The 27,009-nt window shown below is 50.9% G+C and overlaps 1 protein-coding gene and 1 non-coding gene across 8 annotated transcripts in view; one reads left to right on the top strand and one right to left on the bottom strand.

The window, feature by feature from the left end:
* Window positions 1-19,749, top strand: part of LOC142818233 (tripartite motif-containing protein 26-like) — a 37,709-nt gene extending 17,960 nt beyond the window's left edge. For all 7 annotated transcript variants that reach the window (XM_075912439.1, XM_075912440.1, XM_075912442.1 and 4 more), the window contains 3 exons: window positions 15,882-16,082; window positions 17,317-17,430; window positions 17,719-19,749. In XM_075912439.1, the coding sequence (XP_075768554.1) occupies window positions 15,882-16,082; window positions 17,317-17,430; window positions 17,719-18,026 (623 nt within the window). In that variant the 3' untranslated portion in view covers window positions 18,027-19,749. The remainder of the gene's footprint in view (window positions 1-15,881; window positions 16,083-17,316; window positions 17,431-17,718) is intronic.
* A 4,862-nt stretch (window positions 19,750-24,611) lies between these two features.
* Window positions 24,612-24,701, bottom strand: TRNAY-GUA (transfer RNA tyrosine (anticodon GUA)). Its single transcript is given in 2 exon segments — window positions 24,612-24,647; window positions 24,665-24,701. It is a non-coding gene; the product is annotated as a tRNA-Tyr (tRNA).
* Between the last annotated feature and the right edge of the window lie 2,308 nt (window positions 24,702-27,009).

Raw genomic sequence — 27,009 nt, 5'->3', positions numbered from 1 at the left:
TGGGATTTGAGCCCACAACATGTGAATAAGTGACCTGGTTCACACAGAACAACACACTTTCCACTGCACCACAGATTGCTAGCTTTGCTGTCTCTGGTATCTGCTTTGCAGCATGGCCATTGCTGGGGGAAAAGAAAGGAGAGCCAAGTCTGTCTCTTTTGGGAGAGCAAGTAGGAAGAGGGAGGGCCCACTGAGCCCCAAGAGAGTTTTTCTTGCGCAAGAAGGGGCTGTGTAGATGCTCCTTCTGGTGCAAGAGCCTCTTCCATAAAAATCGTAGCTCATTAGATATGCAAATGATGCTCACCCACTCCATTAGCCACTTGCCACTGCTCCTACCGGCCACCCGCCAGCCACTTCCTCCAGCAACCCCATGCTGCTGTGGGTGCCAGTGTCTCACCACACTGTGAAATCAGACCAGAGACGGACACTGTCAGTAAACACTCATATCGGAAACGCTCCTCTGATGCTGGGCCCACCAGAGCCATGTGCCACTGCCATCTGCCTGCTCTGTGGTCATCTTCCCATTGCAGAGAGTGCGCCAAGCCAGACTGTGACTAGACATTCCCTCTCTGGGCACCCAGGGGCTGCGTCTACACTGTAGGCTTCTTGTTCAAGAATGGCTGTTCTTGCACAAAAACTTGAGGAGCATCTACATTGCAAGTAAATTTATGGCAAAATGTAAGAAAAGAGGGCTTCTTGCACAAGAGTTATTCCTCTCTCCATGAGGAATAAACCCTCTTGTGCAAGAGCTCTTGCACAAGAAGGTAGTATGAATGGGCAACAGGGTTATTTTGTGCAAGAAACCCCTATGGCTAAAATGGCCATCAGAGCTTTCTTGCACAAGAGAGCGTGCACACTGCCATGGATATTCTTGCACAAAAGCACATGGCAGTGTGGACGTGCTCTTGCACAAGACGTTTTGTGCAAGAATTCTTGCACAAAACAGTTCTTGTGTAATAGTCTGCAGGGTAGATGTAGGCAAGGGGTGTTTGGGTTTGTTACCAGCACTGAGCTTTGTACAACAGCCCAGGGAACATTGTGAAAAGCCAAAACCTTCCAGCCGTGGGTGTCCCTGGCCAGCCAGCGAGTGGCACAAAGGTTCCTGGCAGTGCTGGCTTTGGGTAATTTGTAACAAACCCCTACAGCTCAGATGAGGTGGTCGAGTGGTTAAGGTGGTGGACTGCTAATCTACTGTGTTCTGCACACATGGGTCAAATCCCATTCTCATTGGGTGTCTGCAACCTTGCTTCTCCCAGATCTCTCTTCAGTTCAGTGCCAGCTCCTCCTGTAACCCTGCCTGCCCCAGCCCCCTCCCACTGCAGCCTAGGGAAAGGGGAAAACTCCACAGAGACACTCCCAAATGGGACCCTCAATCCCTTCTGCCCTCAAAGGGAAACCTCACAAAGGAGATTCCAGGGAGCCAGGCCATGGGGGGGGGGGAGGATTACTCTGAGATTACTGCAGCCTGTCCCACCTGACCATTGCCATGGACCCTCTGTGAGGTCACTGCTTCCCAACTAACGAGCTGAGTTGCTGCACAAGGCCCTTGTGATGTCTCTGCTGCATCCCAGGGCTCATGTCCTGCCCCAGGCCAGCCCCTTGGCATGTGTGAGCTGCTCCCTCTCTGCCCCTGTTACTCAGGGCTGGTTCTGGGGCTCATGCAGGGAGCATCAGAGTCTGTTCAGGGTGCCACATGCCCCCAAGGTCACTTTTTAAATGTCAGGGCAAGCCAGAATCTATCCCGTCCCTTCCCCAAGACCCCACTCCTTTGTTGAGCCCCTGCCCTCACCGAACCTTTCCATGGACTATCCATTGTTAATGGATACTCGCCACTAATGACATAATTACAGCTGGGGAGAACAGTTTAATTTAAATTATTACATAGATTAAGCGTTCGAACTGTCTCATGTTAGTTGATCAAACTTCATTTTAAATAAAGGAAAACATTACGGCCAGCACAAAAGGTTTCAGTGTTGCTTTATGTATGGTAGGGAGGGGGAACCTTTTTTGGGTTGGAGCCACTGACCCACCGAAAAATCAGGGGCCACAAAAGTCAGAAACAAAAAAACTCCAAAGGCCCCCAGCCCTCTCTGATGTGGCCCCCAACTAAGACACCTCACTCCTCTGGTGTTCCAGCCCCCATGGCATGAGGGGAAGGGACAGAGAGGACTGAGGTTCAGATTTACTTTTCTGGGGTTCCAGAGCCAGTGGATTTTGTGGACCCACTTAGGCTCTGCGGTGAGAACAACTCTGAGGGGTTCAGTGTGTGGGACAGGGCTGCCAGTGAGTGGGATGCTGGACAGAGTTAGGAAGGCAGGGCCTGGAAGGGAGTTTGGCAGCAGGAGAGGGTGTTGGACTTCTAAGTTGTAGTAATCAGTGTGAACCAGGCCAGTCATTCAAATCCTACCAGAGTCACTTTAGCTGCTCTCTGATTTCCAGGGCAGCTTTTACAGAACAGGCTGGACCTGCCTCTGTTGCATGATGGGAGTGACAGGGAGTTTGTGATCCCAGGACCTCTGTGTGAGACTCCCCAGAGGGGCAGGGTCACAGCACACAGGAGAGAGCCCCTGGGTACCACATGCTGGCCACTGAGTCCTACTGCAGGGTCGTCCCAGTGCTCTGGGTGCAAGAGACGTGCCTGTAACTCCTGCTTGGAGCATGGGCCCTGCCCTTCCTGGTGGGGGAGGGGACAAACACAGGGCCAGTTGACAGGGGCTCTGACACTCCAGCAGTGGGGCCGTCCAGCCCTTCAGCTGGACTCAGACCAGGCTGGTTGGAGCCTCTCGGCACTAGCCGAGGGGGATTCTGCACTTGCTGCCTTGGGAGCCAGGGGCACGTTGCAGGCACCCCATCACTTGGGTCACTCTCAAGAGTCTCTTGGGAGCTGCCCTGGGATTGTGGGGCCCGCCCAGGAGGCGGCTTTCTAGCCAGTCACTGGCTCTGGGACCCAGGGCACAAGCCCGCCCAAGGGTGGGGAGGGGTCACTCCCTGGTGGGACCGAGTAGAGCCAGTGGGGCATGAACGGCCACATGGCTCCAGGCCTAGGCTGAAGCTGTAACCCCGCAGCAAGCCCGGCTCACACCCGCAGGGCCAGGAACTTGAGGGGGAAGCTGCGGGCTGAGGACCCGAGATCCAGCGGGTGAGAAAAACGATTCCCCTGGATCCAGCCTGGGGCGGGGTTGTCACCATGGGGTTTGGGGGGGGGGGCTTTTCCACTGCCCGCTGCAGCCACCGCCACTGCCTGGCCCTGCTTGTGGCTCCCACGTGGGTCACTTACTCGGCCAGGGGCTGCGGCTCCTACTGCTGGGAAGTCGGATCCGGGTCCGCAGTTTGGGCCTGCTCCCTTCACGCTAGGGGGCTGGAGAACGCGCTCCGAGGGCCGGGGAAAGGGGAGGCGGAGCTGGGGACAAACTCCCGGGGCCAGGCTGCGGCACGAGGCCGAGGGGCAGCTGCAGGGATCTGGCTGCAGGCTCTCGGGGTGCCCGGGAGCAGTGATGGTTTCTCACTCCCGGCCGGAGCAGGGCTGGCTCCCTGCTGCCTGGTGGACTAACCCGGTGCCATGGGGGTTGGTCGGTATGTGGGGTTGTGCCTGGTGGGGAGGGGGCTGTAACTCACCGTCCTGGGGGTGGCGGATCGAGACCAAACACCATCAGGCAGCCATCCCAGATACACTGCGGGTGCAAGGACCCAAGGGGCAGTGGGTGGGAAAGTGTAGGTGCTGCAGGGACTCAGGTAGGGGTGCCCCTCCCCCCTTGTACCTCTCCCCCCAAGAGGTTACCCTGCCCCCAGAGCGCTGCTCCCAGCAGCGCCCGGGAAAGAGGAAAGCGGTTCCAACCTCAAGACGTTCGGGGTGTGGGGCAGCCACGTGTGGGGCGTGGTGCGGGGCTGTGGGGGGCATTCTGGGGCTGGGGGACATTCTGAGTTAGGGGGTGAAGGGAAGCAAAGGATGTGGGGGAGGGGCTATGGGAGGTGGGAGGGGGAACATGGGAGCAAGCGCAGCCTGGGTGGGGAGGGGAAGGGCTCATGAGACAGACACTGGCAGCTCCCCCAGCCTCTGGGGTAGGAGAGGGGGAGGGGCTGCCCCACCCAGCAGCCAGGAGTGGAATGTGGAATCTGCTTCCCTACAGCTGGTTGCCCCAGTGTGGGGCAGAGAATTTCCCTCCGCAGTTACAAGGCAAATATTCCTGGGCAGCCCCTCCCTTCCCGCCCCCCAGCACATGCCTCCCAATTGAATATCCCTGTTAGAACCGGTCTCAGCATTTGAGGGGGCTGAGTGGACAGGGCTGGACAGCTGCTATGTCAGTTCTGCCAGGATTTGGTCTCAAAGCAGAGTCCCTGCCAAGCATAGTCTGGAACTGGGATTCCCAAGAGCAGGTCAGATTCTCTGAGTGAAGGGGAAATGAATGTTTCAAGTCTGGTGCCAGGTCGGTTAAAAATCCTGGTTCTCTGGGCCTGGTTCAGTTCTGCCAACTCCAGCAGGGCCAATGGAGTTTGCATCTGCTGAGCTGTCCCTGGGGAGTGTGGGGGCAGCCCGGTGGAGCTCAGGCATATGGGGAAGGCCTCTGGTTACTGCACAGGCAGAGGAGGCCAGGTACAGAGCCCTCGAGCTGGCTGAGTTTTGTGGATCAGATGCTGCTGCCTCCAACAGGATCTGGGAGCCCAGGCTGAGCAGTGGGTCTGTAGTTGGGAGACGTTCCCTGTAGCCCCTCTGAGCCCACCCCGGGTGGGGATGTTCTATGGTGCCTGTTACTCACCCCTTGGGGCAGCCCCAGGCTCTGTTGGCATCAGCTCCAGGGGATGGGGAGAGAACTGGGGGACAAAGCTCAGGAGGGGCAGGAAAGTGACTCAGCCAAACCAGCCTGTTCCAGCCTGAGTTTGTGCTGGAGGTGAGGGTGTCCCTGTGTGCCTGCAGCTCCCAGAGCTGCTGCCTCAGTGACACAGCCAGGCTCCCACTGAAGAGCAAATACCCATGGGCACTGAGCAGGCACCAGCACTCCCAACAGTGTGGGGAGGGCAGGAGGGAGACCGGGGAGACCAGAAGAGGCAGCAGTTGCAGGAAGTAGGGAGAGAGGTTCCCAGCCCCCAGACTGCTCAGACCCATTCACTGCATCATCCTGGGTAGACTGACTGTCCTGGGAGCAGGGTGCAGGGAAAGAAAAGGCAGTTCCTGTCCTTCCCTGTCCCCATGTGATGGAAATGATGGGGGGAGGAGGGGCCTGCTGTTCTCAGGGACAATGCCTGGTGGGCTCAGCCCTGGGGGAGGTGCCAGGCCTGTGTGGTAACCACACAACTGAGGAGTTCCCAGCATGGCGGAGTCTGGAGGAGCTGGGACCAAATACAACCATAGAATCATGCAACGCTAGAACTGAAAAGGACCCTGAGAGATCTTCAAATCCAGTTCCCTGTCCTAATGACAGGACAAAGCACTGTCTAGAGTAGACCATCCCTGAGAGATGTCTGTCCAACCTGCTCTCAAATATCTCCAGTGAGGGAGATTCCATAACCTCCCCAGGCAATTTATTCCAATGTTTCATCACCCTGACAGGCAGGAAGTTTTTCCTAATGTCCAACCTCAACCTCCCTTGCTGAAATTTAAGCCCATTGCTTCTTGTCCTGTCCTCAGAGGCCAAGGAGAACAATCTTCCCCCCTCCTCTCTGTGACGCCCCTGTCTCCCTGACAGGCTGAAAACTCACATCCCCACTTTGCTCCAGATCGTCCCATCTTTCAGGGGGCAGGGAAATGGCTGTGGTGGAGCTGGATCCCGTAGGGCATTGTGTGTGGAGCTGCAGGGTGGGAGAGGTGTTGTTGCAGAGTGGGATGGGCAGGAAACACACAGGATGGGGCAGCGTGGGATAAACCTGCTGTGACTTGCTCAGCCTAGGGCCTGATGGTCTGGACAGGCCCACTGGGAGGGCGGGGGTGAACATTCCCCCATTTCTGAAAGAGGAAACAGCCCACGGACAGGGCTGGGAAACATGACCAGAGTCTCCTTTTGTCCATTAGTGGCTACGATCCAGAATGGGCAGGGAGGGTGTCCCGATCCTCTGTTTTCCAGAAGCTGGGAATGGGCGACAGGGTGGATTGCTTCAAGATTCCCTGTTCTGTTCATTCCCTTGGGGGCATCTGTATTGGCCACTGTGGGCAGACAGGACACTGGGCTGGAGGGGCCTTTGTTCTGACCCAGCCTGGCTGTTCCTGTTGCTTTTTCTCATGCTGGAGACAGAGCTCATTAGCCAGAGTCTGCCATGAGTTAGGAAGGGGCTGAGATTCCTGTCCCTGTGGCCTGTGCAGAGCTCTGCTTCTACCTCAGCCTGTGGCTGGCAGAGGGGTGACTGAGAAGACCCTGCCCTGCTCCATCTGTTGGGAGGCACAAGGAGCTCTCCTTTCTCTCTCCCTGGAGCATCCTGGCCTCTCTGGGCAGGGTGGAGCGGGATTTTCCTCGCCTTCCATTGTGACTAGTGGGGCTGTGGCTGGGGCTGAGTGGGGGACCCTGTTATTTCAGATACCTGTGACCTTTGAGGAGGTGGCTGTGTATTTCACTGCGGGGCAGGGGGAGCTGCTGAGCCCTGCTCAAAGAGCCCTCTACAGGGATGTCATGGAGGAGAACTATGATACGGTGACCTCGCTGGGTAAGGATTCCTGTGCCCACAGCCAGCAAAGCCCCGAGGCCAGCATTTCTGCATCGGGTCAGGTTCTTCCCTGGTCAGTTTGATGAGAGGGGAGTGGGACCCACAGCCCCTGTGTGAGAGACACCTGCCTCCATTGGACCATCTGTGGGGGGGGGGGGGGAGTCTAGGCTCCACAGGCTATTTCTGAGAAATAGCCCACAATTTAATCCCAGAGCTGTGTATGTGTCAGCAAGTCCCCCAGAGCCCACAGACCATTTAGAATCCTAGGGTGTATCTACACAGCAAAGTTATTTTGGAATATTAGACAGCTTGGATATTAGGAAAAAACTATTTCACTAGGAGGGTGGTGAAGCAGTGGAATGAGTTACCTAGGGAAGTAGTGGAGTCTCCATCCCTAGAGGTGTTTAAGTCTCGGCTTGACAAAGCCCTGTTCGGGTTGATTTAGTTGGAATTGGTCCTGCCTAGAGCAGGGGGCTGGATTTGATGAGCTTCTGAGGTCTCTTCCAGTTCTATGGCTTCTTCCAACTTCTGTAACCCTCATTCTACAAAGAATAACACCTCCTCCGAAATAGCTATTTCATAATAAGGCATGTGTAGACACTTCACTTGTTCTATTTTGGAATAGCCCATCCCCAAGGTCATTCTAAGTTATTCCTCCTGGGGCTCTAAATCGAGGTAGCACATCTATGATAGAGAAACTACCACTGACTCATTTTGAAGCTTCCCTGAAGTATAGACGTACTATTTCGAAATAAGTTATTTTGGAATAACTATTCTGGAATAGAAGATTCAGGGGTAGCCAAGTTAGTGTGTTACAGAAAAAAACAACAAATGGTCTGGTAGCACTTTATAGACTAACAAAACATGTAGATGGTATCGTGTGCCTTGTAGATGTAGCCCTAGTGAGGGCATGACAACACCCTCTGTCACTGAGGGGTGGGGAGTAGCTGGATTCTGAACTCCCATCTGCAGCCAGACGTGACTCTCAGCCATCAGGTAAAACAAAATATTTATTAGTCCACAGGGATACAGCGTAGAACAGACTTGTTCTACCAGGAGTAGTCAGTACAAGCCATCTTGGGGAGAAGGGGACCCAGAGTCAAGGGCCCTGCCCCCACTCTCTGCCCCCAAGCCAGCACGACACTTCCACCCTCCACAGCTCATTCCTGGCTGCAGCCAACCCCAACTCAAACCTTTCTCCAGTTTCCCAGGCAAAAGGTATCACTTGGTCCCATTCCCCTCCCAGGCTCAGATTGCCATGAGCCTGGGTCATTGTGATCATGCTGTGCCATGCATCCTCCCTCTGCAAGTCACCCCCAAATTCCCATCCAGATAGTGGTGCGGTGCTCAGGGAAACTGAGGCACACATGTACAACGTTACTACAGGACAGTACAAATCACATACAACACAAGAAAGCAAACACAGAGAATACAATCCCAATATTGTCACATCCCCACCCCATTCTGCCCCAAAAGTCTGCTGCTCTCAAGATGTCTGAGTTATCTAGTCCCATGTAGCCCTTCCTGAGAGGCACCCACACAGGTGAGGAGTCAGGGAAACTGACACAGAAACCATCCTGCAAGTACAGGAAAAATCTGGGACTCTTAAAAAGTGAGCAGTGAGTGAGAGCCCTTACTTCCATCCCATGTAGGGCTGCAGGAATCATCCTGGCAAATAGTTGTCAGTGGTCCCCAGCCATCCTGCTAGCTGTCAGCATTTTTCCTCCCTTTGTTTCCTTCCCTGAGGGTATGTCTACACTACCCTCCTAATTCGAACTAGGAGGGTAATGTAGGCATACCGCACTTGCAAATGAAGCCCGGGATTTGAATTTCCCGGGATTCATTTGCATAAGCCGGGCACTGCCATTTTTAAATCCCGGCTAGTTCGAACCCCGTACCATGCGGCTACACGCGGCACGGAGTAGCTAGTTTGGATTAGGCTTCTAATCCGAACAAGCTGTACTCCTCGTGGAATGAGGAGTACAGCTAGTTCGGATTAGGAAGCCTAATCCGAACTAGCTACTCCATGCCGCGTGTAGCCGCGCGGCACGGGGTTCAAACTAGCCGGGATTTAAAAATGGCGGCATCCGGCTTATGCAAATGAAGCCCGGGAAATTCAAATCCTGGGCTTCATTTGCAAGTGCGGTATGCCTACATTACCCCGCTAGTTCGAACTAGTGGGGTAGTGTAGACATACTCTGAGAGTGTTTGGGTGGGGTGTGGAGACTTGAAGTCTGAGGCCAGACCCCGGGCTCCACACGGCGCTGCTGCTTTGAAAAGCTGTCTGCAGCCCAGGACCAGCTGGGGTGTCCCCAGGTTGTATGTGGCGTTTCAAAGAAGCAGTATCATGTGTAGCCTGGGATCAGCTGGGGACTTCCCCTCTGACCCCATGCTCCGTGCAGTGCTGCTGCTTTCAAACGCTACAGGGAGCCCGGAATGAGGCTTCTCGTAACGTTTCAAAGGGGCAGCACCACATGGAGCCCGAGGTCAGTGGGGGAGTACCACTTTTAAACTCCAAGACTCCACTTTTAAACCCCAAGACTAGGTCTGATCATTTCAGTGTTTGGAAGGGACTGGACCTACAGTATTTCACTGCATCGAGTCCCACTTAGCAGGTGAATCCATCTTATCTCAAGCAGCAAAGAGCTGCCTTGTCCAGTTCCTGGGCAACATTGTGCCATTCTGATCACAGTCCTGGGAAGAAGCCTTGAAATTTCCCATCCTAGGGGTTAGATCAGTGGTCTCCAACCTTTTTAAACAAAAGATCAGTTTTTCAATGTAAGTGCAATGTTAAAGTACTTCCGTTAAAAGTGTTTCCGCAAAAGAACATCTAGATTGGCATGGATGCTTTTGCTCAAAAGCATCCGTGGCCAGTCTAGACGTGATTTTGCGTAAGAAAGCCCCGATCACCATTTTAGCCATCGGGGCTTTTTTGCACAAAACAGGGTTGCTGTGTCTACACTGGGCCACGTATTCCAGAAAATCAGCCACTTTTCCGGAATAAGCTGCAAGCTGTCTACACTGGCCCTTGAATTTCCGGAAAAGCAACGATGCTCTACTGTACAAAATCAGCCGCTATTCCAGGAAAACTATTCTGCTCCCGCTCAGGCATAAGTCCTTATTCTGGAACACTGTTCCAGAAAGGGCCAGTGTAGACAGCCCAGTAGTCTTTTCCAGAAAAAAGCCCGATCGCGAAAATGGTGATCGGGGCTCTTTTCCGGAAAAGCGCGTCTACATTGGCCACAGATGCTTTTCCGGAAAAAGGGCTTTTCCGGAAAAGCAGCCTGCCAATGTAGACGCTCCTTTACCGGAAAAACTGAAAACGGAATAGTATTCCGTTTTAAGCATTTCCGGAAATTCATGCCAGTGTAGACACAGCTGGTATGTCTACACTACAAAGTTAATTTGAACTAACAGCCGTTAGTTCGAATTAACTTTGATAGGCGCTACACATACAAACCGCTAGTTCAAACTTAATTCAAACTAGCGGAGCGCTTAATTCGAACTAGGTAAACCTCATTCTACGAGGACTAACGCCTAGTTCGAATTAAGCAGTTCGAATTAAGAGCTGTGTAGCCACTTAATTCGAACTAGTGGGAGGCTAGCCTGCCCCAGCTTTCCCTGGTTGCCACTCTGGCCAACACCAGGGAAACTCGTCTGCCCCCCTCCTGGCCCCGGAGCCCTTAAAGGGGCATGGGCTGGCTACGGTGCCCATGCCAGGTGCAAGCCTGCCAACACCCAGCCAGCAGACCCTGCACCTGGCACGGCACGAACCAGCTACTCGCTGCCACCCAGCCCTCCTCCTTTTCCTGGGACCAGGCTGGTGGCTCCCGGGAGCCTGCACGGGACCACAAGAGGTGGGCGCCCGCCCGCCTGGTCTAGTGCAGACATCGTAGACCTCATCCATGACCTCCACACTAGGCACAGGAAAGTGGCCGTCTAGGGCAGGATAGCTGCCAGCCTGGCCACCCGGGAGCAGGTTTGTATGAAAATCAAGGTGGTCCACTGAGACCCCCGACCCTGAGCCCTGAGTTTAGAATGTCCATACTGGGTCAGACCAAAGGTCCATCTAGCCCAGTAGCCTGTCTGCCGACAGTGGCCAACACTAGGGACCCTGGAGGGGATGGACCAAAACAATGACCAAGCCATTTGTCTCGTGCCATCCATCTCCAGCCTTCCACAAACAGAGGCCAGGGACACTATTTCTACCCCCTGGCTAATACCACTCCATGAACCCAATCTCCAAGACTTTATCTAACTTCTCTTTAAACTCTGTTCTAGTTCTAGCCTTCACAGCCTCCTGCAGCAAGGAGTTCCACAGGTTGACTATTTGCTTTGTGAAGAAGAACTTTCTGTTATTAGTTTGAAGCCTGCTACCCATTCATTTCATTTGGTGTCCTCTAGTCCTTCTATTATGGGAACTAATGAAGAACTTTTCTTTATGCACCCTCTCCACACCACTCATGCTTTTATAGACCTCTATCATATCCCCCCTCAGTCTCCTCTTTTCTAAGCTGAGAAGTCAGTCTCTTTAGCCTCTCTTCATATGGGACCTGTTCCAAACCCCTGATCATTTTAGTTGCCCTCCTCTCTCCCACCCTCTCTCTTCCCCTCTCCCACCTCCTTTTCCCAGTCTCCCCCAGTTTTGTTCAATAAAGAGAGATTCTATTTTTGAACACAATTGTCCTTTATTTTGTACATCAGGAAGGGGGTCTAGGGAAGGGTACGTGGAAGGATGTGAGGGAGGAATGGGGTACGAGCCCCCGATGGGGAGGACTGGGGTGGCTCTGTGGGCTTCTCGGGGTGGAAGCTCTCCTGAAGCCCCTTGATTGACCCCCCCTCCAGATGGCAGCCTGCGGCAAGTGCAGCCGGGCTGATGGCCGAGTGCTGTGATGTGCCTAGCGTGGGCACTCAGGACACTCCAAGCCAGGACTGCTTTGCAAGCGGGGAACCCCTGAGAACTGTCTGTCCGAGGTGGGGGTCAGGTCCCTTTAAGCACAGCCCTCGGCTAGCCTGAGACAGCAGCTCCACGCTCTAAGTCCTAATGTGATGCCCTGCCAGCACTGCTTCCAGCCATCCTTAACCTCGGTTCAGGGTTCACTCAATGTGGACATGCTAGTTCGAATTAGCAAAATGCTAATTCGAACTAGTTTTTAAGTCTAGATGCACTAATTCGAATTAGCTTAGTTCAAATTAACTAATTAGAATTAAGTTAGTTCGAATTAGTGCTGTAGTGTAGACATACCCACAGTTCTTCCCTGTCTACACTGGCCCTCTTGCACAAGTATTCTTGCGCAAGAGGGCTTTTTCCTGAGAGGGAGCGTGAAAGTATTTGTATGAGAAGCACTGATTTTGTACATTACAAAGTCAGTGCTCTTGCTCAAATTCAAGCGGCCAGTGTAGACAGCTGGCAAGTTTTTGCACAAAAGCAGTCATTTTTGCGCAAAATCTTGCCAGTCTAGACTAACCCTAAAGGTTTATTATTAAAAGAAAGAAAAGCATTAGAGTGAGGTTGTTAAAGGATAATACATTACATGCATTGAATCACCCAGTTCTTAATACAGGCTCTTAGCAGAGATGTTATAAACTGCTATCTTAAAAGTCTCTGGTGTATATCCTATGTCAGGCTGGGTCCACGGTTCTTTCTGGCTCATTGTTCCCTGCAAGGCTGCAACTGGGATTCAGAGCAAAACTGAAGACTAAGATGGAGCCTGCCACATGGCATTTTATAGCCATCCACTGGTCTCTTCCAAACTGGAGTGGGTCACATGGTCAGAGGCCAGGCATTCCTTCAGGTGTGTCTCTGGCACTTAGAGATCTATTGTCCCTGGAGCCTTGCTAATTAGCATAGCCATTGGCTGAGCATTCCTTGCCCTATGCTCAGCCACAGAGAATTTTCCAACATCCCTACAGAGTACATGTTTATAACTCCACATACAGATATTATACAATTACATGAAGAGCATATACAGAATCAATAGAACAGAAGCTTCATGTGACACCTCACATGGCCCCCTTGGTACAGACTTTTGGGGCAGTGATCTGCCTGCTCCCCCTAAAATCCAGTAACATGACAAGGGGTTTGGGTTGTGACCTAGGGTAAGAGGGGATTGTGATTGGGGCAGGAGATTGGGGTGCCAAATCTTGCAGGGGCTGTCGATATAAGAGGGGGACAGGGTTTGGGTATGTTGACTGGGGAGGTGGGGCAGAGAGTTGGGTCAGGAAAGCTCTGGGGTGCCAGATGCAGGCTGTGGCCAAGAGGCTTACTTGCCAGCTGCCAAACTAGCCTGCCTGCCTGCAGAGCTTTCAATGTTTCCCAGCAGCTTGCCTGGCCATGTGCTTCCTGAAAACCTGAGCTTTGGAAACAGGATGTGATTCTTCTTGGCTGTCTATTACTTCAACAAGCCGCTCGCATTAGTTTCTGCCAGAATTTGGGCAATGAGAATGTGCTCAGGGTGAGGCAGCTCCTAAAACTTCCCCCCTCCTCTTCAGTTTCAAAACAGAAATGGAGCCCTGCAGCTGCTTTTGGGCACGTCCCACGGGGCTGTGAGGGAAGCTGGGGGGCCTGCCTCGGACTTCCCGCTGTCTCTGCCAGCCAGATTTGGTGGCTTGGTGGGCCAGATCCAGCCCGTGGACCATATTTTGCCAAGGCCTTCCGTTAGGGTCTATAGAATGCCTTTTCAGTTTCTGTGCCTGTTTAAAGCTGATTGGCTCACGCTGTAAAACAGGAGCAGGGACCCTTTGGCCTGGAGGGCTGGACATGGCCCTAGCTTACCTGGATCTGGTCCCTGAAGCTCAGGGAACCCCTGATATTGGGGAGGCTGCTCTGGTCCCCAACCCAAAAAAGGTTCCCTTTTAACCCCTTTTCAAATGAAGCCAGCAAAAGCTTACAGGTAGCAATGTCTAGACAGCAGCAAAGCTAAGCATCTAAGAAACACAACTGAAAAATCGGACATGTTCTTTCACTATCCTTTAAACCTCATTTCAGGAGGAAGGAAGGGTTGGCTCAAAAGAGAAGGTTTTTCCAAAATTTGGTGCTGTGGGAAAGCAGAGCTCTGTGCCTGGGTAGCTGGGCTAAGTGTAATGGCTTGTGTCAGAGAGGGCGTCAGATTCCAGGGCTAACATCCCTCTTGGATACTGTGAATCTATAAATGTTAGGGTTTCATAAGAACGGCCGTACTGGGTCAGACCAAAGGTCCATCTAGCCTAGTATCCTGTCTGCCGACAGTGGCCAGCATCAGGTGCCCCAGAGAGGGTGGACCGAAGACAATGATCAAGTGATTTGTTTCCTGCCATCCTTCTCCAGCCTCTGACAAACAGGCCAGGGATACCATTTCAGTCCCCTGGCTAATAGCCTTTTATGGACCTAACCTCCATGAAATTATGTAGCTTCTCTTTAAACTCTGTTATAGTCCTAGCCTTCACAGCCTCCTCTGGCAAGGAGTTCCACAGGTTGGCTACATGCTGTGTGAAGAAGAACTTTCTTTTATTAGTTTTAAACCTGCTACGCATTAACTTCATTTGGTGTCCTTTAATTCTTCTATTATGGGAACTAATAAATAACTTTTCTTTATTCTCCCTCTCCACACCACTCATGATTTTATAGACCTCTGTCATATCCCCCCTCAGTCTCCTCTTTTCTAAACTGAAAAGTCCCAGTTAACCTCTTTTTATATGGGACCCGTTCCAAACCCCTAATCATTTTAGTTGCCCTTTTCTGAGCCCTTTCTAAGGCAAAAATATCTTTTTTGAGGTGAGGAGACCACATCTGTACACAGTATTCAAGATGTGGGCGTACCATAGTTTTATACAGGGGCAGTAAGATATTCTGTGTCTTATTTTCTATCCCTTTCTTAATAATTCCTAGCATCCTATTTGCCTTTTTGACTGCTGCTGCACACTGTGTGGAAGTTTTCAGGGAACTATCCACAATAACTCCAAGATCTCTTTCCTGATTTATCTTAGCCAAATTAGCCCCCATCATACTGTACGTATACTTGGGATTATTTTTCCCGATGTGCATTACCTTACACTTATCCACATTAAATTTAATTTGCCATTTTGTTGCCCGACCACTCAGTTTAGTGAGATATTTTTGGAGTCCCTCACAGTCTGCTTCTGTCTTGACTATCCTAAACAGTTTGGTATCATCTGCAAACTTTACCACCTCACTGCTTACCCCTTTCTCCAGATCATTTATGAATAAGTTGATCAAGATTGGTCCCAGAACTGAACCTTGGGGGACACCACTAGTTTCCCCTCTCCAGTCTGAAAATTTACCATTTATTCCTACCCTTTGTTTCTTGTCTTTTTTTAACCAGTTCTCAATCCATGAAAGGACTTTCACTCTTATGCCATGGCAATGTAATTTATACAAGAGCCTTTGGTGAGGGACCTTGTCAAAGGCTTTCTGAAAATCTAAGTATACTATATCTACTGGATCCCCCTTGTCGGCATGTTTGTTTACCCCTTCAAAGAACGCTAATAGATTAGTAAGACATGATTTCCCTTTACAGAAACCACGTTGACTTTTGTCCAACAAATTATGTTCTTCTATGTGCCTCACAATTTTATTCTTTACTATTGTTTCGACTAATTTGCCAGGTACTGAAGTTATATTGTAATTGCCAGGATCTGTTATTGCCAGGATCACCTCTAGAGCCCTTTTTTAAATATTGGTGTCATGTTAGCTACCTTCCAGTCATTGTGGAAGCCGATTTAAAGGATAGGTTACAAACCACAGATAATAGTTCAGCAGTTTCCCATTTGAGTTCTTTTAGAACTCTGAAAACACTCACCACATGTGCTTAATAATAAACTTCACTTCATCTATGTTGTGGGGAGGGGTTATAAAGTTTCTGTTGGTTTAAATCCTTATGAAAGCGCCTGAGTCTGTGCTACAAATATATGGAGGAAAACGAGGTATTTTAGCTGCAGGAACCTAAATTTAGACACCTTCACAGGCAGCAAAAATAGTGGCTTGTTTCTCAAAAACACTGGGTGCTCAGAATTGAATCTCATTGTTGCAGGCGCAGTAATGTTGAAAGTCAAGCCAGGTATTGAGAGAAATGAATGTGGATTTGGGATATAACTCATGTGTGGTCTTTATGAAATATCTAGACTCACCATTTGTACACAAGGGCAGAGTCTAGCATATGTGGCACCAGGGACAGAGTATGGGCGGAATGGGGTTGTGGAAAGGAATAAAGCCCTTTCTGAAGTGTCTCCAATTGTCCTTCTCCTTCCAACAGGATGCAGAACACCCATGTCCGTCTCCAGCTCAGCCCCTGGCCTGCAGAGCCAAGGACAGGAAATGGCTCTGGTGGAGCTGGTGAGCTTCGAGGAGGTGGCTGTGTATTTCTCTGAGGAGGAATGGGCTCTGCTTGACCCATGTCAGAGAGCCCTCTACAGGGATGTGATGCAGGAGAATTATGAGTCTGTGAGCTGGCTGGGTAAGGATTCCTGCCCCCTTGGGCATCAGAAGCTGGGTGGGCTCTAGAGCAGTGGTTTGGGTTTGGTTCAGGGTCCCTCATTGCCTCCACCCCAATGTCAGGAGTATCCACCCCAGTAATCCTGGCTCCTGTGTGAGAGACTGTCCCCTTAATGCTCCCTCCCAGGAGAAGCAGATTAAGGAAGATAAAAATAGTGCTGCTCTTCCCACAACCAAGATTTCCATGGGCTTCCCACCATCTTGCTCATGTTGTTTCTTGGCCAGAGATGTCAGTGGAAGGGCCCAGGCAGGAACAGCAGGTATCAGAGTTGTGGGTCTGAGTGCGGCTGCTCTTAGTTTCTGCAGGGTCTCCTTGTGTCAGTGAGCTGAACTCCTGGAAGGAAGGCATGGACTCAGAGTCCTTCCCTGCCTCTGGTAGAGTCTGTGCAGCCCAGAAGGGCACCAAATGGCAGGCCTGACTGGCCACAAGAAAGAGGCTGGGAAACCACACAAACGCTGCTGCTGGGGAGTGGAGCTGCAGGAACACCCTGACAAGCCACAGGAACAGCCCAGCACTGCCCTACCCAGCCACAGAAGTGGCAGCTGTTGTGTGCAACTGGCAGGGCCCACCCACGCACAGGCAGTCAGCATCAGTAGTGTGGAGCATAGGTAGTGCCTGAATCTACCAGTAAGGGTTCATTTTGATGCTCAGACAACTTCACCTGCCTCCTTCTGGCCCAACTAGAGCATCTGAGCCCAGCCCCTCCCCCCCCCCCCCCCAGCCAGGAGCTTTGTAGACAGAGACCTTGGGCACCTAGAGCTCTGCTGGGTCCTTTCTCTCCAAGTCCTAGTGTCCTGCCATGTGGCAGCTGCAGTCTGAGTTCTGTCTGGGGGCATCAGTGTCAGACCTTCCAGTCCTTACTAGAGCTCCCCTTCTGAGCAGTGTCTTCCTGTCCAGTCCTGGTGGGGGGGAGAGGATGGAACAGGCCTTGAGGGAGACTTACTGCTGGTTGTACTTTAGAGAGTGCAGCAGAGCACTCAGCTCCCATGGGGAATCAGCTGGGCATTCCAGAGGCAGAGAGATGCACCTTTTCTGCAGAAGAGTGTTTCCTGGGATCTTGTACCAGCCAGAGCCCAGTCTCTGCAAGGTGGGGAAGGTGCCTCTGTGGGAGGGCAACTCAGATCCTGACTCTGAAAGTAGTAATGGCACAGACCTTAATGAACAAGATCAACTCTTTTAATTGCTCCTCAAACAGGATTTCCTGTCTCCAAAGCTCATGTGATCTCCTGGGTGGAGCAGGGGGAGGAACTGTGGATCCCAGATCTCCAGGACTGTGAGAGAGGAGAGATCATCAGTGACACTCACACAGGTGAGCAATCAGCTAAACTGACTTAGAATCTAATTTCTGTGTCCTCATAGCAGATTTCAGTTGTGCATTTTCATCAAATCTGACTGATCCGTCAGCCTTTCTTGAACACCAGTCAGAGGTGTGCTGTGTGTGCAAAAGGGTTTTGGGGTAGGAGGGTAAGCTCAGCTCATGATTCTTCAATCTTTAAAGCCATTCTTGGAGCATGGTCCCCCTCTTCTATTTCTCTTTTATAGTTTTATTTCAGCTCAGCAAAGTGAATGATTTCTGTCTGGATTCTCTTTCCCACAGGTGATGGGAGGCTGAGTGAGAACCATGACAAAAGTCTTCATAATGAAGGACCAGAGCGAATGGCTCCATGTGGGATGATGTTGGGAATATCTGAAGCGCATGTTTCTCAAAGTCCTAAGCAAGGAGAGACCTGTAAGAGACAGTGTAGCCCACAAATGCAGCAGCGAAGCCATCCAGGACGGGGACAGGGTAAATCCAGTCACAGAAGCAGGAGGTTGAAAATGTTCGGCAGAAAATCCCCCATCAAGAGTCACCCTGTGCTTGCAGTGACTGTGCAACTCTTAGTAAACATGAAAAAGCCCACATAGGAGAGAAAACTTTCAGTTGCTCTGACTGTGGAAAAATCTTCACGAAGAGCTCAAAGTTTGTGAAATGCAGGAGAACGCACACAGGAGAGAAACCCTTCAGCTGCTCTGACTGCAGGAAAAGCTTCAGTGAGAGTTCAAGCCTTGTTATCCACAGGAGAAGCCACACAGGAGAGAAACCCTTCAGCTGCTCTGACTGTGGGAAATGCTTCAGCCACAGCTCACTTCTTGTTATCCATAGGAGAACCCACACAGGGGAGAAACCTTTCGGCTGCTCTGACTGTGGGAAATGCTTCAGTAAGAGTTCAATCCTTGTTGCACATAGGAGAAGGCACACAGGAGAGAAACCATTCAGCTGCTCTGACTGTGAGAAATGCTTCAGCCACAGCTCACTTCTTGTTATCCATAGGAGAACCCACACAGGAGAGAAACCTTTTGGCGGCTCTGACTGTGGGAAATGCTTCAGTAAGAGTTCAATCCTTGTTGCACTTAAGAGAAGCCACACAGGAGAGAAACCCTTCAGCTGCTCTGACTGTGGGAAATGCTTCAGTCAGAGTTCAAGCCTTGTTGCACATAGGAGAGCCCACACAGGGGAGAAACCCTATACTAGAAGTGGGGAAAAGCATCTTAATGTGCAGAATCCAGCCCACTTAGGGTTTTGATCCTTCCCCCAATGGGCATGTGCTGCTAGGGAACAAACTCAGCCCTATAACTCTTCCTGCTGTGCAGCCACTGGAGAGGAGGCAGCAATGGGGCTGAGGTTCCTCCACACAACCTGGGGCCAGCCGTGGAGACCGCAGGCACCATTGCCACTGCACCTCTGCCCTCCAAGGCCAACTCATAGTCACAGCCCTGGAATCTTGTGTCTCCAGGGCTATGTGGCTATGGCAGAGTGCTTCTGGGGCCGGCTCTGTACTTTGTGGCTGTGGTAATGGCATCTCTGGCCCTGGCCCATGTGACTGCAGCAGCGATGCCTCTGGCCTCCAGGGCTGACCCACAGCTGCATGGCTATGGCAGTTTTGTCTCCAGCTTGTAGTGTCCTCCATTGCAGCCAGGACAGCATTGCTTCAGATGTTGCTGTAAGGGGGCATGAAGCCAGGTAATGTTCCTCGTCATCCCCTGACCCCCCCACCCAGCATCCTCAGCTTGTTCTCACACTCTCCTTTGTTCTTGTACCCTCCACCTGGCCACACACTGCACCCTCCCTTGTTCCTGCTCCCTCCATCTGGCCAGACACCATACTCCGAGACTTCTTCTGAACCCCAGCTTCCCCCAGATCCTGCACCCCATCCCTATTCTCCTTGCTGGCAGTCCTGCCTCATACTGTATCCCTCATTTTTGTCCCTATCCCAGAGCCTAAGGGTGTCCACAAAATCCAGCAACTCCAGAACCCAAGAAACGTAAGTCTGGTCTATGGTGAGCTCTGACCCTCAGTGCCCCCATTCCCTTCCCCTCACCCTATGAGGCTGGGGCACCAGAGGAGTTAGGTGTCACAGTTGGGGCCACATCAGTGAGTTTGGGGGAGATGGTTGCTTCTCACTTGTGTAGTCTCCAACTGATTTTTCTGTGGGTCAATGACTCCTGACCCCAAAGTGGTTCTTCACTCTTGCCTTAAAGAAAACATTGAAGTCTTTTGTGTTAGTTGTAATGCTCTTCTTTATTTGAAATGAAGTTTGACATAGTAACACAAACAACTCAAAATGCTTAATCTGTTTTATAATGTAAATTAAACTGATCTCCCTAGCTGCAGCACTAGCAAAATAACTCAGATGTAATTATATAATTGAGCACGAGTGTCCATTAGCAACTGATAATCCATGGAAAGGTTTGCATCAACCCATATGGCCGACAGGGTGTGTGGTGGAGAGAGCCCCTCCCCTTCTCCCAGGAGAGTGACACAACCCCAGGCAGGAGGGTTTAATATTTGCACACCCCTTTGGAACAGTTGCTGACTCCTGCTCTTGTTCTAAACTACTGGCTGAGCAATCCCTAAGCAGGGCTGTGGGTCTGTAGCTCATTGGAGGTCACCTTATTCTGATCAGTCAGGGTGTGAAACTCCAGACTGAGGGTGAGTTTCAAAATCAGGGCTTCTGGGTCCTATTCCTAGTGTTGTCCCAGACTGACTGTGTGAAATCAGACAAGGCCCTTTGCCTTTCTCAGGCTTTGTGCTTCCCTCTGTCAGTTGGATGTAACGATCCTCTCCTGCCTGTCCTATGGTGGGGGCAGCTGGGGAGCTGTAAGGAGACATGTAAGCATCTTGCTAGCAGCAGTTAATAATAGGAGGTGTCCTATCACCTGGAATCATTCCAGACACTGGGGGGGGGGGGGTTGCAGTAGAGCCCTGGTCTTTTCCCCTTCCATTGTACAGCATTCCATGTGAACCCCCCAACCAGCGCACACTGGGCCAGAAGCAGGCAAGTCTTCTTGTGGCCACTAGATGGCTCTACAACCTCCCAATCTCCTGATTATCTGGATATTTGATTATATGATCCGGGCCCATCCTAATTTGACATTGCCAATGGGGTCTATCCTGTAACAGCTGCTACAGCCAATGCTGTTGCTATTGTATTGTGTGTCAGGGGACTACTGGCCCCTCACTAAAACTGATGGAGAGAGGGGTGGGTTAAGTAGTCCCCAGCACCAAAAGGTAGGGGAGGGGTTGATGGGAATCAGGGCCTTTAAACTGATGACTGTCCTGGGGTCAGTGAGAGGAGGCCAAGGCTACAGGGCAGCATGATGGACAAGCGGGGCAGCTAATAAAGGGGCCAGGATGCAGGAAGAGGTTCATGTCATCAATATGAGCTGCAATTGCTCAGACAAAGTGGGTTCAGACAGAGTGGGTCCGAGGTAGGGAGAGAGTAGAGACTGAGTTGAGCTGGAGAGCACAGTCAGGTGAGCCAGAGAAAGGCAGAAAGCAGCCAGGCAGTATGACAGTGCTGGGCGCAGAAGCAACCCAGGCAGCTCACTTGTGTGGGGAGCAGGCTGCAGGCACCAGAGCAGGGAGAGAAGCAGCCCAGAGGCCAGGAGACAGAGCAACATCATTGCAGCAGCAGAGTGAGGCTGGGGTTGGAGCAATTCAGAGCTGGGTGCTGTGAGCACCTGGGCAGAACAAGGGAGGATCCTGGGCTGAGGTCCTGGCACTGGGAGATCCCACCAGTCCAGAGGCCTGTCAGGCCACTCTTGGAGGGATCATTACCCTGATGCAGAGAGGGGGAGGGCTGACACAGTTAAGGAGGACTCTGTCACCTAGCCCCTGAAGGCCTATGTCCACCACCAGAGCAATTGTCTGACCCATAGCAGAGCTGGGCACTGGAAGGGAAGCCTGGGGCAGTCTCTGAACTTCCCATAGGTATCTCAGATAGGTTAAAAGAAAACACACAGTACTGCTGTACAGCCTGAGGACATCACACATACCTTTCTCATTTTCCCTTTTCTTAATTGTTTTATAAATTTGTTGCTTGCTCTTTGGACAACTCAGATTGCTACAGGGCAAAGGAATTCTCTCTTAATTCTGTGCCTTCAGGAAGGGACCAACCCGAAGGAGGCCAGGCCCCCACCTGGGGTTTCCAACCCAAACCCTGACACCCAGGGGTTTACAATCCAGATGATCAATGTTTGGTGTACTTCTCCCTCCCCCCAGCAACACTAAATCTCAAGGCCAGCTCTACAGTCCCAGCAGCTGGGGGAGATGTGCATGTTAGAGCATCTGCGCACTGAGCTGAAGCTTTCTGTGCCCAGGGAGCCAGACACCACCAGGGCAGGAAGGAAATGGCCGCACTTTGGGAGTCAAAGATGTTGTCTGGGACCATAGAATAGAACAGTTTTACCAACTTGCCTGCAGAGGGCACCATGGCTTAGCTGGCTAGAGCATCTGCCTTGTAAACAGGGGATGCTGGGTTTAACTCTCAGTGGTGCCTTGCTGTGGCCTTTGCTCACATTTTCCTATGTCTTTCTGGGATACAGGAGAGGCCTCCCCTGGCCACCCATGGAGCTGCTATTTCAGGAAAGGGCTGATTGGAGAGGCTTGTTAGGGAGAAGGAAACCAGAAGCCTGGAGCGGGTGCAGAGGTGACTGGCACTGGCCAGGCAGGCCTCTGACTCCCACTGTAAGTCCCTGGGTACTACACAGGGGCTACTGAGTCCTGCTCCATGGTCATCCCAGTGGTCTGACTGTGAGAGACGTACTTGTAACTCCCTTCTGGGAGCGTGGGCCCTGCCCTGCCTGGTGTGGGAGGGGACAAACACAGGGCTGGTTGACAGGGGCTCTGACACTCCAGCATCGGGGTCGTCCAGCCCATCATATGGATTCAGACCAGGCCGGTCGGAGCCTCTCAGGCTGGCGGAGGGGGATTCTGCACTTGCTGTCTTGGGAGCTGGGGTCAGGTTACAGAGCTCCCCCAGGGATGTCCCACGGCACTGTCAGGCCAGACCCAGCCGCTCTCCCTGCCCTCAGAAATGTGGCTGCATTTTATCCTTCCCCTTCAGTGACAACTGCCCTTTCCCCGCCAGCCCCAGATCCTGTGGGACCCGCTCCCTTCCCCATGAGCAGTGAGCACCAGTGCGGCTCCCTGCTGAGGCTGCAGCTGTGGGAACAAGCCCCTGGATTTGCGAGGGAGACAAGATGTCAAGGTGTGGAGTTTCACCCATAGCTAGTGTGGGGTCACCCACACTGAGGGCAGCTGGAGGTGCCTCCTTCTGGCTCCTTCCAAGGGCTTGAATCTAGCACCGAAAATTGAGGAATATGCATTTGGAAGAGGGAATTTCTGTCTCTTTACTGTCCTTGGTGTGCCCTGGGGGCCTAAGGGATAAGGCTTTGGCTTCTTAAGCCAGGGATTGTGGGTTCAAGCCCTATAGTGGGTGACAGTTGTGATATTTCCAAGTATATGCAGAGTCTCTTTGGCTTCCTCATTGCTATGGCAGCTGTGAGATATTTGAACACTGAGCAAATGTCTCTTTAAAATTGCCATCTTCTCCCAGACAGGACCCCTCAGTAGTAGACAGTGGTGTTGGTTGCAGACTGGAGGAGAGTGTTTGTTAAAAGCTGAGGTATGCAAAGTGAGGTCACTTGCAGAGATTCTGGTGCTAGCTTCTCTATATGCACCTTGCACCTGTTACCCCTTGGTACCTCTCAGCCTAGCACCCACACAGAAGGTCAGTGCACATAGAGCCAGAAAAGGAGATGGCTGCAGCACAATTCCAGGCCTGGGGCACAGTGAATAATTGTTTGAAATATTTTTAAAACAAAAAACTATGAAAAACTTTGGGCTCCATCTACACTGCGGCCTTCTCGGCCAAGAACTGTTCTTGCTCAAGAGCACATCCACCCTGCCATGTGCTTTAGTCTAAGAGTAAGGGCGAGCTCAGTGGTTTGAACATTGGCCTTCTTAAACCGAGGGTTGTGAGTTTAATCCTTGAGTGGGTCATTTAGGGATCTGGAGCAAACTTGTCAGGGTTGGTTTTTGCTCCTGCCATGAGGGCAGGGGACTGGACTAGACGAATTCTCAAGGTCCCTTCCAGCTCTATGAGATGGTATATCTCTTTATAAAGAGCATCCATGGTAGTGCGGATGCTTGCTTGTGCAAGAAAGCTCTACTTGCCATTTTAGCCGTAGGGATTTCTGGCACAATAAATCCCTTTTGCCTGTGCACACTGCCTTCTTGTGCAAGAGGGCTTATTCTTTATGGGGAGAGGAATTATTCTTATGCAAGAAGCCCTCTTTTCCAATGGTTTATGGTAAATTTTCTTGTGCAAGAATGCACAAGTAGGGTAGACGCTTTGCAAGTTTTTGCACAAGAATAGTTGTTCTTGTGCAAAAAGCCTGCAGCCTGGACATGCAGTATGAAAAGCCTCACAACAACAAGCTCCACACCAGCTGGTCCCACTAAGATTTGAACTCAGATTACAGGATTCAAAGTCCTGTGTACTGCCCCTTACACAATGCAACCCACAGAGTGGTCTTTGTGTTGAGCTACTCAGTTGTCAGGCTGGCCTCTGCACTCCTGGCTTCCCTCCTGCTGCTTCATCTCTCTGGCTATGTCTCCATGGCACATTTATTTTGGAATAAGCTGTTCTTGAATAGTGATTCCAAAATAGCTTATTTCGAACTAGCACGTTTACACTGCAGGGAAACCTCAGAATTATCTGAGGCAGGATCCCCAGTGTAGACGAGCTACCTTGATTTAGAGCCCCAGGAAGAATAACTTAGAATGGCCCTGGGGAGGGGCTAGTTCAAACTAGCAGCAGTGGCACATCTACAGATGCCTTATTTTGAAATAGCTAATTTGAAATAGGTGTTATTCTTCACAGAATGAGGTTTACAGAAGTCGAAATAAGCTGTTTGTTACTTCAGAATTATTTCAAAATAACGTAAGTGCTTTGTAGACTCTTGCATCGTTATTTTGGAATAACGGCCATTGTTCCAAAGAACTTTTGTGTGTGGACATAACCTGTGCAGCTCAAGAAATACAATTGGCAGCTTGTACCCACAATCTTTCTGTCAATTGCAGTGCTGAAGTTAACTGAAGACATGGACCCAGGCAACTATCTTGGTTGCTTTCTGCTAAGACCAGACTAGAGGGAAAAGAATCACTCCTTTGAGCTGGAGTTGAACCAGCAACCTAAAGATCACTTGTCATGCACATGCTACAGTCCTCCACTCTACCAGCTGAGCTATCAAAGGGTGCCTGAGTGATGTTGGTTTGTCCAGGTTGTCCCTTCTACAAGTCTCAGTGCACGCATTCCCCCAAGTAGATAGCATTGCTGATGAGGGGCAGAGGAGCACAGGGGTTGTCATAGGTGCTTCACATGCAGACAGACCCCTCGAGTGACACCTGAGCTAGATTCATCCATGTCACAGCAAAAGGAAGAAAGTTGGGTTCTTCTCATGTGTCTTCTTTGTTCCAGAATCTCTAGGGGTGCGGTCGGGACAGGTGCACAAAAAAACAAACCACTTGAATGAACCTTGGTCTAGAAACTCACAGAAACACCCCTGAGGGTTTCCTTGCCTGTACTTAAGTGTTGACAAAAACTTTACTAACTCCCTGGCCAACTCCAATTGCTGTGGGGGTTAAGAAATTTTATCTTGTTAATTCTGTGCCCTCAGGAAGGGAGCAAATTGAATAAGGCTGGACCCCCACCTGAGAATTCCAACCCAAACCCTGAGACTAAGGGGTTTACAATCCCTAGGGTCAAGGTTTACTGCACTTCTGCTTTCCTTCAACCCTGACCAATCTCAAGGCCAACACTACAGTCCCAGCAGCTGGGGGAGATATGCAGGTTAGAGCCTCTGCCCACTGAGCTGTAGCTTTCTGTGCCCAGGGACCCAGACATGGCCAGGGTGGGAAAGCTGGAGGGAAATGGGGACTGGTCGCTCTTTGAAGGTCAAAGGTGTTGTCTGGGGCCATAAATTAGAACAGTTTTAAAGAGGCTTTAGAGGTGGTCACTGTGGCTTATCTGGAACCATAGAGTACAGCTGTTTTATAAGCTTGGCTGAGAAGGGCACCATGGCTTAGCTGACTGAAGCGCCTGTGTAGTAAACAAAACATCCTGGCTGTGTCTACACTGGACCCCTCTTCTGGAAAAGGGATGCAGATGAGACAAGTCAGAATTGCAAATGAAGCAGGGATTTAAATTTTCCTCGCTTCATTTGTATAAACATGGCTGCCGTTTTTTTCCGGCTCGGGGCTTTGCCGGCAAAAAGCACCAGTCTAGACGGGGATCTTTCAGAAAATAAAGCCTTTTCCGAAAGGTCCCTTATTCCTCTTAAAATCAGGAATAAGGGACCTTTCAGAAAATGCTTTATTTTCCAAAAGATCCCTGTCTAGACTGGCGCTTTTTTCCGGCAAAGCCCCGAGCCGGAAAAAAGCGGCAGCCATGTTCATGCAAATGGAGCAGGGAAAATTTAAATCCCCGCTGCATTTGCAATTCCGACTTGTCTCATCTGCATCCCTTTTCCGGAAAAGGGGTGCTTTGCTGTAGCTTTCATTTCCCATTTTCCTCTCCCCTTCTGCGACACTGAAGAGGCTTCCCCTGGCCATCCATGGAACTTCTAGTTCAGAAAAAGGCTGATTGGAGAGGGGTATTGGGAAGAAGGAAACCACAAGCCTGGAGCGGGTGCAGAGGCTGCTGTGACTGACACTGTCAAAGCAGGGCTCTGATTGCAATTGCTGGGACAGGAGAGCCAGAACCACAGGCCCTCGTGACTCTCTGGGGGTGTCAATGCTCAGACTTCGTGGGAGTGCAGCTCCTGCAGCCAATGGAGAGTGATTCTCCCCCACCTCCTGTGGAATGGCCATTGGCAATATAGAGATAGCCTAGGTGTTAGATAGCCAGCTCAGACATGATTTCAAAACCTAGCTAGACTGCTCATAGACTTTTCCTTGCTTACACATTTCAAGAAATCCATTGCTAAAAAAGCTAATAGTATGTGGCCTAAAGGATAAAGTGTCTGACTTCAGATTAGAAGACTGAGGGGGCGATTCCCTTTTCAGTTGTGTTTACTTTGCTTGTGTATCCTGATATCTTTGGCCTGGAAACGTCTTCTGTAACAATATGGTTTTTCTGTAACCCTATTGGAAGGCTTGTAGCTATTCAGTAGGTCTAAACTAAAGCCTTCTTCGGCAGCCAGACTGAAGAGCAGCAGCAATTAGCTATAAAGCCTAGAGTCACATGCTCCCATTCCAGCTAAATGACATTGAAATAGTGTCACACTAGGCTGAGAGAAGGGGATCCTATCTTAATGTCATCCACTGTTACCAGATAAAAAAAAACAGATCTCAAGATGGGTAAAGAAAACTTAGTTAAACACTGTTTTGTCTAGCAAGAAACTGCTTACCAATAGTTGTGGTTGTGCAATGGGCATTCTATGATTTTTGTCCTCCCTTTCCTATTGTTTGTCTGTGTGCTTGCTGTCTGGTTTCTATCTGTTTCTGTCTGCTGTATAATTAATTTTGCTAGATGTAAATCAACTAAGATGGTGGAGTATGAGT

The sequence above is a fragment of the Pelodiscus sinensis genome, chromosome 31 (genome assembly GCF_049634645.1).
Source record: "Pelodiscus sinensis isolate JC-2024 chromosome 31, ASM4963464v1, whole genome shotgun sequence".
NCBI lineage: Eukaryota > Metazoa > Chordata > Testudines > Trionychidae > Pelodiscus > Pelodiscus sinensis.
Note: the sequence above shows the minus strand (reverse complement) of the source record. Positions and strands in the feature narration are given on the sequence as shown.